At 33.0% G+C, this 14,628-nt stretch overlaps 1 protein-coding gene across 1 annotated transcript in view; it reads right to left on the bottom strand.

Moving 5' to 3' along the window:
• GRIK2 (glutamate ionotropic receptor kainate type subunit 2) overlaps positions 1–14,628 on the bottom strand; it is a 599,434-nt gene that overhangs the window by 332,908 nt on the left and 251,898 nt on the right. Inside the window, exon 4 of the mRNA XM_045544086.1 lies at positions 3,789–3,970. Coding sequence (XP_045400042.1) covers positions 3,789–3,970 — 182 coding nt within the window. The remainder of the gene's footprint in view (positions 1–3,788; positions 3,971–14,628) is intronic.

Raw genomic sequence — 14,628 nt, 5'->3', positions numbered from 1 at the left:
ATGAACAGTTAATAAGTACATAAGCCAATAACATTTTGAGGAAGTTTTCATCTTAAGCAAAATAAGACAAAATTTTCCTTATTAAATATAAAAAATTTACAAGATTATCTCTGTAGAAAGCATTCATTGCTCCTGGTGAATATGTGCAGAAGGCTTCCTATCTCCAGAACCACTCAATGACAGCTCAGTATTATTTTTGTCAATTTTTTTTTAGAAATAGAGATAAAGATAATTGAAAGAAATAGTGATTCAGATGTATAACTATAAATAACACTTATATAATGCCCAGAATGTGATAGGTGCCATTTTAAGCACATTGCATATTTAAGCATTATAAAAACCCTATGAAGTAAGTCCTATTATTATGTTCAGTTTACAGGTGAGGAAACTAGGACATAATAAAAATGAATAAATTGCCTGGCAATGTGAGACAGTGAATAAACATGAACTCCAGATCTCTAACTCTTGGAGTTTGGATTAGAATATAACCTATGCCATTTTTATTTTAGAATCTATGCATACTAAAATGTTTGCCTTTTTTCTCTGTGAGGATTTGAAAACCTGGATATCTCAGGTTGGTACATAGAACTGTGCATTAGTGGTAGGGTGGGAGGGAGTTGAAGAGATGGTAGAGGAGAGGGTGGTTTGCTTCTGACATGTGTATTCTGCTCTGGCTACAGGTTTCTTCTTCATCACCTTGAGAAGAAATCTATAAGGGATAACTGGGGTCGGTCTGTGGCTTTCATTGACCTTCTCTCAGCCTTGAAAATAAGAATCACTTACGGACTATGATGTATATGATCTAGAAAAAGCTAAAAATAGAATAGAAGAAGCTAGTTATTTTTGATTAAGTATATACACTGTGACCTTACAAAAATGAACAACAGAAATACTCTGTTGAAAGATTAGTTAATAATTTCCAGTGGGATTAATAAAAATAGAACTTGCTCTGGACCTTTTAATTATAGCACGTCTTGCTGCTACTTTTGAATGACTTCTATGCACACCTCAAACCATATTAAAGAGGAAACAAAAACCCTATCTTCTTACATACAAATAATATGAGTGTCCCCAATAGAAAATTGGTCATGTTATATCATCTCTCCTAGAAAAAAAATACCAGGGATTCATTTTTATAAAATCAAAATATTAGAAATCTCTAATATTAAACTGGCATAGTGTTTACAATGCTACATGACAAATTAACACATGTAGTTATCTAGGTGTATAATTTGCAACCAGTTTATCTTTCAGGGCATATCCAGCAATTATACTGCTCAAGGCTCAAAATGGAGGAAGGGCTTTGTATATATTTCTTCAATTATTATTTTATTTTATTAATACTTCTTGCTGCTATAGGAGTTTATTTGCATCTGTTTTTACATTTTTCCAGACTAAAAGTTTTGTATTTTACACTCTCTGATCTAAACTTTGAAGTTCTTGATTACTATTTTTTTCTGTAATAGAATGTCCTTGTGAGGTTTTACTTCAGAGCATCTTGGCTCTGCCCTAGGGTATTTTCTTTGGTAAATCTGGATGCAGGTGGAATCATCTGCTACTGAGGCATGCACGCCAATTAGTGTACTTTACTTGCCTCAGAGGAAATCTAGTCAGCCTAAACTCCGCTCACTTTTCATGTTTTCAGGAAGGAAAACATCAAATTCATTGTTGCTCAATATTAAAATCTCAGTTAGTTTAGGTAAATAAGTTAAATAAATTAAACAAACAAATAAACAAACGAGGATAACATGACTATTCATCCCTTTTTCTGGTTAATCCTAATATTCACTCTTGAATGAGGCCAGACTAGCTGAAAGCTCATGTATTTTTGCTCTTCAGCTCCTATACTGCATCTTGGGAGTTTCAACATGAGCCAATGTTGAGAAATCTCAGAAAAATTTTATACAGCACAAAATAGATCCCTACTGTTGCCTTTATTAGAAGGAAGCTATTTGCTTTCTTCTTGAATTGGTTTCTAGAATAACTGGCAAAGTCAAATGTGAGACAAATGCTCCCTGGGACCAGATAGTTAAAATAAGTTAAAAATAATACCACCATATATGAGGTAAACCTATGTTACATGACTTCAGAGCATGCATTCTGTATAATAATGTCACTCTGACTTCCTCTTAATTTTCACATTCTCATTTTACTTTTGCTCTAATATTTCATTTACTAAACTTGTTAAAATTATATAATTTTTTCTGTTGTATATATATAAATAGTTATCTTAATTCAGTTTTATTTTCCAAACAGAGATTGCACATAAGAAAGTGAATACAAAATAATATCTATATCCCATAGAAGGCAGAATGCAAATTCTGTTATTAAAGGCAATGGGTATTCTCACCTTCCAAATAGCAAAATAAGTCAGAATTAGTTCCTTAGAAAACAGGTAACTGTTTATTTTCATACACGTTACAAGCCTAGAGAAAGAAAATCAAAGCTCTGTCACTAAAATAGTAGAGTGCTACTCACTCCAAGAGTAAAGGAAAGGTCTCCTTTCCCAGTCTGTGTATTCTTAATGTGATCAAGAATTGTGTGGGAATTATATTAAAAACAAATCCTGACTCTAGATTCTAGTGGTTATTTTATTGCACCATTTTATTCAATACCAAAAAATACAAACAAACAAACAAAAAACCCCTGCTATGCTTTGTTATCCAAATATAAAAAAAATTAGAGTTTTCCAAATCCAGTTAAATATTTTACTGCTGAAATTAACATTTATATTGGAATATTGGACAAACATCTGCTTAATAAACTAATCATGTTATAACATGCATCTACTATTTATAGTTATATTTAATCAGATATAATTGACATCTGAATCTACATAACTCTCCAGTAGAAATATTTTATCCTATATGTGATAGGTTTTGCAACAGTTGACTAGTCCTAAGCCACTGTGTTGCCAGCCAAGTGTGCATAAAAGAAATTAAAAAACAAAATCCAAAGTTCTGAGTTCAAATCCAACTCTACTATTACATAGTAAGTGCATAGCTTTATACTGGTCATTTAACTAACTTCAGTTTCCTCAACTGTAAGATATGGACTAATAACAATTTATGTTTTCCAGTTTACTGTTAGGTCTGAATAGTGTTGATATAATACTAAGGGGTTATATTGCTATAAATAATTTTGTTTGATTGATTTAGAAGCATCTTTTTAGGGAGGTAATGCTTTTTTTTGGAATGAATACTTGTTAACATCGCTAGATTGGATTTGAATCCTTCTGTTATTTTCTTGCTACTTGACACTGGTTAAGTCACTCAATTATTCTGGGATTCAGTTTCTTTGTCCATAAAGTGGAAATAGAACCTATTTTTTTTGGTTGTGGTGATGATGAAATAAGATCAAACATGTAAGGTGCCTTGCAATAGATACCAAGTCAATGATAAGCCTGTTATAACTTTTTTCTGTTGGTTGATTGTAATAGATGAATTGCTCAGTTGCTGACTCTTAGTTTCTTCCCTCATTTCAGTAAATACCAGAAATAACTATATCATTAATCAGTAATCTCAATTACTAATACTATTGTAGTCACTTGAAAATAACCTCAAACTTCAAACAATTTGTTTTTAAGATCATCAATATTTATATTACTTTTCTTCTAAGACAATTAGTTAAAAGCAATTGTCAGACTTTCTATTATAAAATTACATCATGGTGACCTCTCTAATTTTTTAATTGAATGTATAACAATAACATTTTGATTTTAAAAATGTACTTTAAGTACAAGTTTATGAAGAAACTAAGAATTTAAGTACAGATTAAATAAAGATTACCTGTTTTAAAATGCCTGCTGCCATTTCATGGCTACAGTCAAAGATTACATGGAACTCCTTGCCTCTTTTCATTTCTTTTAGTAAGGGTTTTGCATCCTTTGTATCAGCAGGTAGTTGACGGATTTTAAGTCGAAGGTTGTACCTTGATGGAGCTTTGATGAGCTCTTGCAAACGAATGAGACCTTTAATTAAAAAGGAAAACAACCCCACAAATATTAGAGATAAAACAAAGTGGGCCATAGAATCACAAAATACTCATTCCAATGCATGATTTCCTTGACCATGTATCATGGTGCAAACATTGAAATTCCTATTTTGACATAATTCCAGATCCTTCATTATTTTTGTTAAAATAATCATTTCTTAAATTCTCTAAGGTATTTTTAAAATTATGAAAAAAAATGACTAAAGGTTAATATAAAAATTTACATATATAAAAGTATATGAAGTAAAATAATCTCCCTTTACACTCCAATTTTACTCCCCCATGGGTTGTCACTATTAATGGCTTGAAACATTGTTCTTCCATAACACTTTCTGTGCATTTACAATATAGTTTTGTTTTGTATTTTACATTTATAGCTGTTTTGTGACAATGTCTTAGAGGTCCTTGTAAGTATGTGATTATTATTCTAGTTTGTCTTTAATGAACACTATGTTTTGTCATGCATATAATTTATATTAACTATTTCTTATTATTAGAAACTCTGGTTACTTCTTTTTTGTCTTCATTTACAAGTAATGCTCTGGTGAATAATCTGTACATGTAATTTCATATATGCATAAGAATAAAATAACTTTTCTTTATAATACAGGCTTTAAATATCCTGAATTACAATTAATTACTTAAGAAAATAAAACTAACTTTTTTGGTATTATTTTCTAAGTATAACATTAACTTCATAAGTAAATATAACTGTAAACATTAATAAAGAAAGCATTCTTTTACAGAAGTAGCTCCTGCTTATGTTTCAAAATATATCAAATTAATGAATGTATTTTCAATAGGTCATAAAATTGTGATGCATTTTAAAATACCAGATACAAATTATTGAGTCTATTCCTTTATACAGTCTTCAAGTAATTAAATTCATTTAAGAATTGATACAAAAGTCTCACTATATTAAAGAGTGTGAAAGGAAAAAAAGGATCAGCAAATTCTATTGTAGCTTTCGTCAAATTAAGCAATTTCCTTTTCTCCTTCTATTCTTTCTTTCTGTTTATCTTTCTTTCTTTCCCATTTCATCTCTATATTTCTCTCTATTTCTCTCCCCTGAAAAACTACCTTCATCAATATCAGTATGACAAACAATAATAAAGCAAAATATTTATAAATAATCTGGCACATACATGCACACACACTCTTTCTCTGTATATGTATGTATATGTACATGTTATTTAATTCTATTTGGAAACGAATAAAAATATACCTTTTAGGACTAAAAATATACTGTGTATTAAAATAACATATGACATGCTGAGAATAAAAATATAATTCTAGGAATTTTTAATTCAATTTTTAAATAAATAATATTCTTACATGTAATGTCATATGGCTAATTGTGACATAATTAACAATAAAATTGACAATTTGATGAATTTTCAGTATTATAGCTCACAACTAAGATACACAATTTAAAAAAATATGTGAATTTATCAACTGAGTGAAGAGACAATATACAGAATGGGAGAAACTATTTGCAAACTATATATTTGACAGTAGTCGTAATAATATCCAGAATATATAAAGAACTCAAACAACTCAATAACAAAAAAAAGAAATGACCCAATTAAAAAATGAACAAAATATATTAATAGACATTTTTCAAAAGAAGACATACAAATGGCCAACAGGTATGTGAAAAAATTCTCAACATCACTAATCATCAGGGAAATAAAAATTAAAATCACAATGAGATATTACCTTACTCTGGTTAGAATGGCTATTATCAAAAAGCAAAAAGATAACAGTGTTGATAAGGATTTGGAGAAAAGGGAACACTTATACTCTGTTAGTATGATTGTAAATTTGTATAGCTATTATGGAAAATACTATGTAAGTTCCTCAAATAATTAAAGATAGAACTACCATATGATCCAGCAACCCTACTGTGGATATATAGCCAAAATAAATAAAATCACGGTATCAAAGAGATATCTGTACTCCCATGCTTATTGCAGCACTATTCACAATAGCTAAGATATGGAATCAACCTAAGTATCCAACAATGGATGAATAGATAAGGAAAGTGTGTGTGTGTGTGTGCGTGTGTGTAAATACATACATATACACCGCATTAAAAAAGAATGAAATCCTGTTATTTGCAATGACATGGATGAACCTGGAGGACATTATATTAAGTGAAATAAGCCAGACATGGAAAAATAAATACCACATATTCTCACTCATATATGGAATCTAAAAAAAGTTGATCTCATAGAAGTAGTGAACAGAATAGTGGTTACCAAAAACTGGGGAGGGTGGGGGAAAGTGGGAGATGGAACGAGGATGGTCAATGGGTACTAAGTTACAATTAGAAGGGAAGAATAAGTGCTGATACCTTATTGCACCGAAGGATAACTATAGTCAACAATAAGGTATGATACATCTCAAAATATAATAGCTAGAAGAGAGGATTTTGTGTGTTTCCACCACAAAGAAATGATAAATGTTTGAGGTGATAGATATGCTTATTATCTTGATTTGATCACAACACAATGTATACATGTATCAAAAGACTATTAATACATTGTACACCATAAATATGTAAAATTATATATCAATTAAAAAATAAAAATAAAAATGTGAATTCACAAATATACTTATTTTTTTTTTTTTTTTTGAGACAGTGTCTCACTCTGTTGCCCGGGCTAGAGTGAGTGCCGTGGCATCAGCCTGGCTCACAGCAACCTCAGACTCCTGGGCTTAAGCGATCCTACTGCCTCAGCCTCCCGAGTAGCTGGGACTACAGGCATGAGCCACCATGCCCGGCTAATTTTTTGTATATATATTTTTAGTTGGCCAGATAATTTCTTTCTATCTTTAGTAGAGACGGGGTCTCACTCTTGCTCAGGCTGGCCTCGAACTCCTGACCTTGAGCAATCCACCCGCCTCGGCCTCCCAGAGCTAGGATTACAGGCGTGAGCCACCGCGCCCGGCCCACAAATATACTTAGTATGTTTTGCTTTAAAACACATTATCCCATAAAATTTACTTCATTGTAAGTTATTTTAGAATTTTGCCACTTAAAATTCTGCAAATAAAAAAATAAAATTCTACAAATAACAATTGCACAATATATCTTCTTTTGAAAAATTTCTATTCATGTCCTTTGCCCATTTTTTGATAGGATTGTTTGATTTTTTCTTGCTGATTTTCCTGAGTTCTAAATAGATTCTTGTTATCAGTCTTTTATCTGATGTGTAGTATGCGAAAATTTTTTCCCATTCTGTAGGCTGTCTGTTTATTTTCATGACTGTTTCTTTGGCTGTGCAGAAGCTTTTTAATTTAATCAGGTCCCATTCATTTATTTTTGTTGTTGCTGCGATTGCCTTAGGGGTTTTCTTCATAAATTCTTTATATAAGAATGGCCAAAAAACGTATCAAAAAATGCTCAACATCCCTAATCATCAGGGAAATGCAAATCAAAACCACAATGAGATACCACTTAACTCCGGTGAGAATGGCCTTTATCAAAAAATCCCAAAACAACACATGTTGGCGTGGATGCGGAGAGACAGGAACACTCATACACTGCTGGTGGGAATGCAAACTAGTGCAACCCCTATGGAAAGCAATATGGAGATACCTTAAGCAGATTCAAGTAGACCTACCATTTGATCCAGCAATCCCATTATTGGGCATATACCCAGAAGAACAAAAGTCATTCTTTAACAAAGACACCTGTACCCGAATGTTTATAGCAGCACAATTCACAATCGCAAAGATGTGGAAACAACCCAAGTGCCCATCAATCCACGAATGGATTAGTAAACTGTGGTATATGTATACCATGGAGTACTACTCAGCTATAAGAAATAACGATGATACGACATCTCTTTGGTTCTCCTGGAGAGAGCTGGAACCCATTATACTAAGTGAAGTATCCAAAGAATGGAAAAACAAGCATCACATGTACTCACCAGAAAACTGGTTTCCCTGATCATCACCTAAATGTATATCAGGAAAGGATACCAATTGGATATCAGACTGGGATGGGGGGTGGGGGGAGGGGATGGGTGTATGCCTACATGACGAGTGCGTTGCACACCCTCTGGGGAATGGTCATGCTTGAAGGTGCAGACCCGGGGAGGTGGGGGGGGGGAGGGGATGGAGGTATGACTACATGATGAGTGCCAGGCGCACTGTCTGGAGAATGAGAACGGACGCGCTTGGGACTCTGACTCGGGGGGATGGGCGGGACATGGACAATGTATATGACCTAAACTTATGTACCCCCATGATGAGCTGAAATAAAAAAACAAAAAAAAAACAATTGCACAATATAATACTATTGTCACATTTTGTTTTATAAATTTAAATATTTACTAACTATAGTAAAATAAATACTACATAATTTATATTAAATGTATCCATTAAACATACTACAATCCATTCTAGGGAATTAACATGCGTTTAATGAGTACAGTTGTTAACACTGAGCTGTACAAAAGTGAAAATAAATATTTGAACTTGTAACGCCTGTTTAAATATAGTAGTGTTTAAAAAGCTATGACATTGACCAAAACATATATTGAAAGCTATACATTTTTTTGCATATGTGAGTTCTCTGCTACTAAATTAGAATAAATTCTAAAAAGCTGGTAATATTGCTTAACTACATTTTGTAAACAAACCAGAGTATTCTTGCAGTAAGGCAGTGGTTCCTTAACTTTGGAAGGTATGACAATAATCTGTGGAGCTGGTTATAGTCTAAACAACTGATTAAAAATCTTCAGGGGATAGTACTTAGGCATGTATGTTTTTAACAATCTTCCCAAGTGATTTTCTTGGTCATAAAAGAATGAAGGCAGTTTCCAAAGATAAGCCTGGTTTCAAGAAAGTGTCATATAACAGCTTGTCTTTGAACTACCTTGTCATAGCAGTCATACAGGATAGTAACTATATTATACTAACTAGTAGCATAAGACAATAAAATAATTCAAAGAATGATTCCTAACTTCATAAAGAAAAGTGAGTCAGAAAACCATAAATACAATTGACTGTAGAAAAAAAGAAAAAAATATTCATTTACTCATGCATCTAACAAATATGTATTAAATTCTTACCTTAGGTCAACCATTGTTCTAGACATTGAGTATACAATGAAAGACAAAAATAAGCTACACTAAAAATATTCAGGGGACAAAAGGTTATTAAGCAAGCAATTACAAATGAAGAGTGTCAAGTAATATGATAGGAAATGGTAGGAAAATTGTAGGAAAGTATAGATTGTTGAAGATCATCTAACAGGATCATCTAACCGGAATGGGAGGATTCAGGGAAATTATCCCAAAGGAGATGACATTTAAGTTAATTCCAGAATAAAAAAGAAAGGGTAGAAGGAATAGATAAAAGAAATAACAGTTTTTATGTACTGGCATGGAGGTGAGAGAACAGAGAAAAGGATCTTAAGAAATGAGGAAGAATTAGTGGCAAGTGCAATTGGAGAAGTGGGAATGGCACTGCTTAAGAAACCATTGTAAGTCATTTTAAAGAGTGAATGTTTTAATGTAAGAGCTGTAGAAAGTGCTCACTTGGAATCTGTATTTCAAAAGAATCACTAAGATTATGGAGGACAGACCAGAAGAGCTAAAACTGCAGACAGAGAGAGCTGGATACCAGTTGTAATAATGCAGGAAAGGTAAGATGTATATTCAGGGCAAGAGGGCAGGGTAAGAAAACAAGTTGATGGCGTGGAAAGACATTTATAAGAAAGGATCCAGAGTACTTTGAGTCAGAAAAGTTTCTCAGATTTCTCAGTTGGGCAACTGGCTTGAGAGGGTTCTTTAAATGAGTGTGAGATCATGGAAGGATCACACCAATTGAGTCAAAATGAGACGCGTAATCATCTATGTCAAAGGTTGCTATCAGACAAAGAAATTTCAGTAAACACTTCTTAAAAAGTAGATTGCTGTGCCACCAGTGGGAGGGAGGTAAAATACAGACCCCCCCAAATAATCTTCGTGTGTTTCCATGATGTAGTTTAGTATACACCCTAATCATGTCTAATATCCTTTTATCAACCTCACTCTAACCTATTATCAGTAACAGATCCATGGGATGCCATAGTTTCTACATCTATGAAATGAAAGTTTTGTCTAGATCAGCAGTTTTCAGAGTATGCTCCATAAACCTCTGTACCCTTTTGGGAGAGTCCCTGAGACCCAACTATTTTCAAAATATTATTAAGCGGTTATTTGTTTTTTTAACTTTCATTCTCTCACGCATGTGCAATGGAATGAGTGCTCCAGAGGTTACAAGACATGTGATATCACTACAGATTGAATAAAGAAGCAAATACTAAGATCCAGCTGTCCCTCATTAAACCAAACATTAAAGAGACTTATGAGAATAGAAAACAATGCTAATCTTTCCACTAAATTTTTTGTTTTGGAACATACAGGTACTTTTCAAAAAAACATACTATTTACTATTTATGTGACCAGATAATGGGTTTATTACTATTGTTAAACAATTACATATTTTTAAGTGTTCTAATTTTTATTGCTAATATGGTAAATATTAATAAATATAGCACATACTACAAATGTTTTAGAGATCATCAATAATTATTAAGAATGTAAAGTGGTACTAAAACCAAAATGTTAATTTAGACTATCCCTAAATATTTCCTAGCCTGAATTTCTATCATTCTCATAAAATTCTTTATATAAATACAGACTGATCAAATACCAGCCTTAGCTGAATAAAGAAAATAAACCTACTTTTGGCCTACTTACTTCACAGGATTTGGGGGGATTTAGTCTATCATAGCAGATTTGAAATGCAGTTCAAAAATCTATAATCTGTAGCATTGTGAAAAGCATTATATTCCTCTTGGCTTTAATTGCTTCTTCTTTATAATAGGGTAAAACCATCTATGTATTAACATGTGAAATATCAAAAAATAAACTGGCAATATATTAGACTCTCAATAAGTGGTTTGTCATTGTTGGTATATTGGCTAACATGGGAAGAATATCATATTTTTTAAAATGTACTAGTTACTATATGTGTTCTTGGAAGATATTTTGACACTAATTTAGATAGAAAATATAACATCTAAATTTAAAAGAATATTTTAAGAGATTAAGTCATTACCAAAGGAAAAGGAGCTATATACATAGAGATTAGCTCAGCAGTTTTGAATTGAATAAGCCCAACTGATCCAAAAATAGAAATTTTCTGAAGGATAACATCCATAGATAGTATTTGTACAGTTCATCCTAAGTATAAATACTGCAAAGTATTTTCAAGTCTCTTAAGAGCTCATGTGGATAGTCCATTGAGCCATCAGGTACAATAAATGTTTACTTATTCTCTTCACACATATACATCCCTGCTGGCATTAATGTAACAGATTTCAGTTTGCTAGCTTCCCTGGGGAATAATATTGAAGAGTGAAAAAGTGAAAAAAAGAATGGCTGCTAGTAGGAGCTGCCATCTCCTTCTTGAGAATTTGAGTGAAATATTGTCTTCATTCATTTATTCAACATATATTTTCTGCATATCTACTATGTGCAAGTCACTCTTTCATAGATAAATATAATGATTGGAATAATATTCATTCAGCCAACTGCACAAGATACAATTTGACTTTGGCATTTTTAATACACAAGTAGTTTCTATAATGCTTTTCACATTGAATTTTTAAGTAAAAATGGTTCACCATTTCAATCAGACTGAAGAAATCTAGAGAGCTGTTTGAATACTGAAAGTAGAATCAGATTTTTAAAATTCTATCACTTTCTGCAACAGGTGCTTAAGAGTCTCCTCTTGGCTTCTATGTCTCCGTTGCCCTGTCCCATGATATTGTTTCTCATTTTTCCACATTTTCACTCTTGATTCTTTGCTTTTTTTATTCCCTGACATTTAGATACAAATCTCTCTCTGAATTCTATTATTTAGAAGAATAGAATCCCCCTTGGGAGAATGGGGGAGAGTTGACAAAGTAAAAGATGCATTCCAGACATCCAAAGAATAGTTGTTTACCAGCTTATTTTATATGGGATACTTGATGGCTTCCCAGTACTTTAATTTATGTAGGTGAAGTTTTTATCCCAATAAAAAGGGGCTTAAGCATCAGCAATGTCTTTTAATTGCAATGTTAGCTATGCATGTCCCACAGTGGATCTCTACCCATCTTTCCACCTTCCCCAATGTCTTCCTTTTGCAACTTATCATATTCTAAAAATATCAATTTCAGAAGAGGTTACCTTAATCAAATCCATCATACACAAGCAAATATGCATTCTTTGTAAAATTAGGTTTTTTTTTTCTTTTTTAGGAATAAAGTAAGTCTCTCAAAATAATTGATATTGTTTACATGTGCTCCTGTCCTACAGTCCTTTAGTCAAAATGGAAAACTTAAAGGACACATCTATTCAGTAAATAAAGTAGCAAAATTTATTTTGTTGAAAATGTGGTTAATACAAATTTGCAAACAACAATTTTCAGAAATATTGTTTACTTTAACAAATTTGGTACCCAGTGAGGTTATTTAATGACAGAGTAGAATTATAACTCTTTAAAAAGCCTTTTAATTAAAATGCCCCCTTTTCCCCTAATGCAATTAGTTGATGTAATGATAGTAAAAAAGAAACAATCTGCACAGATGGGTTCCTGAAAATCTCACAAAGAAGAGCACCACATTGCAATTATCCTCATTTCGGTAGAAGAGTAATGTTCTATTACCTCTAATTCCTCCACTGAGAGTACAGTGTTGTTATTATTATTATTTTTTTTACCTTTTTCTACTTTCACTTATTTTAGTAGTAGCTGAAATCAAGCTTTATCTTTATCTTACAGGGACAGAGGTTTGAGCTGTTGTTTTGAGAGTTGCGATCAATTTAGCTTTTAAGGAGAATCCAGAAGGAGCCATTTATGCACACTCCAGCTGGCACTGTCTTCTAAAGAGATCAATCACACCACCTCTCCTGCAGGCCTGGCCTTCCCTAGCACCAAGAAGGGAGTCCCAAGTTTCCTCCCTTACCCAGGTATCCATTTCGGCAGCCATACAAACTAGTGATTTGCCATCTGGCTTAATCATCGGGACTATTTATCATTTCAGTCATTGTGGTCTTTGTGTAAGCTCAGACTCACTCCAAAACGCATTGTATAATAAGCTATACAAAAATGATTCATCTGCATTCAATGTTTGATCATCACCTTTTTTTTCAGTTGAAAAGAAATAACAATTCATTGAGAGGCCAAAGTATGACATTTCAAAGAGTTATTTTTATTACAATGTTTTATGTGGGCTACAGAAGTGTTTTAAAGCAAACTAGTGTATGTACACCAATTATGGACTCTGTAATGTATAGTGATGCTGTTAAAATAGAGAAGGAAGCTAATTATAACAAGAAAATTAAAAACTGTTTTCACAGGAATGGGAGATGGGCATTGAAAAAAATTCATTCTCCAAATTTTTATCAGCCATCCTCTCCTTGGGGGTGAAGCACATTGGTACAGTACAGAGAACATGGAAAATACAGAAAATTGGGGTTTAGAAAAATAAGGGAGAAGAGGAAGGGAAATGAAACTTCCAAAGTGGTTTTTACCTTCTCAGAAGAGGAAAAGAAAGCTATTCAAAGTAAAATTAGAGGGCTAATCTCCTTGAGACATCCTCAAATCCTAACTCTAACCTTCTAGAGAGGGATTGCCTTCTCTCTTTTTGAACTTTTCTTTATTTTTAAAGTATTATATAACTTAATAAATTCAAAACTCAGAATATGCAAAAACACTTTAGCTTGATATGCTGGAAACCAAGTACCAAATGAATTTTAACTCACATGCCAGGCTCAATTGATTGTCATTGGCTACCTAGGACAGTAAGTTGAGAATGTTTTTGAGATCAGTTCTGTGCCTAGGGGCATCTTTCTACATGGGATTTGACCCAAGGTGATGGGATAGGCATGATAACACAATACAATGGCCACTCATAATGGAAAATATATAGTGCAGACCATGCTTTCTAGGCAGAACATTCTCTTTGAAGCCAGGATACACATGGTAACCCTGAACCATGATACATTCAAATAAGTAGAGTCCAAGTAGGAATTCTGATCTTGAAAACATTTAAAAAGTGTACAAACTTATAGTCAGAAGCAAGTAACTGAAATTCTATTTTTTCTCTTCTCAAACACCCTTAAATACTGAAAATTCACTTTGAAAACATAACACATGTACATTTACCATAATACATGTACCTAATACACACACACACACACCTGCTTCCATTTCCCTGGCAAGTCTAATTTACCTCTACCCTGACTGCTTCCCAGAGGAGAATGTGGCCATGCTCTTTTTGTTTCTTCTACTTTGTACCCATTTGTAAAGTCCCATAACAGAAATGCTCACAGCCCTGATCTAGCAAAGTAGAAGCCTCCTAGGAAGACCTAAGTGGGAAAGCCATTTAGGGGAAGACAATATCAGGATAACCTTAAGCAAATAAATCATGGAGAAAGGCTGAAGCCATTGGTCAATCTTATATGTTGTATAACAATGCCCAATTTCAGAATCATGTCTGTGTCGGGCAGAATTTGGGCTGAATCTCATCTCATCAACTTTTTCCTGAATGACTATAGACAAAGGTATGCAAATTTTCTAAACTCTCAT

Source organism: Lemur catta, chromosome 2 (assembly GCF_020740605.2).
Source record: "Lemur catta isolate mLemCat1 chromosome 2, mLemCat1.pri, whole genome shotgun sequence".
Classification (NCBI taxonomy): Eukaryota; Metazoa; Chordata; class Mammalia; order Primates; family Lemuridae; genus Lemur; species Lemur catta.
Note: the sequence above shows the minus strand (reverse complement) of the source record. Positions and strands in the feature narration are given on the sequence as shown.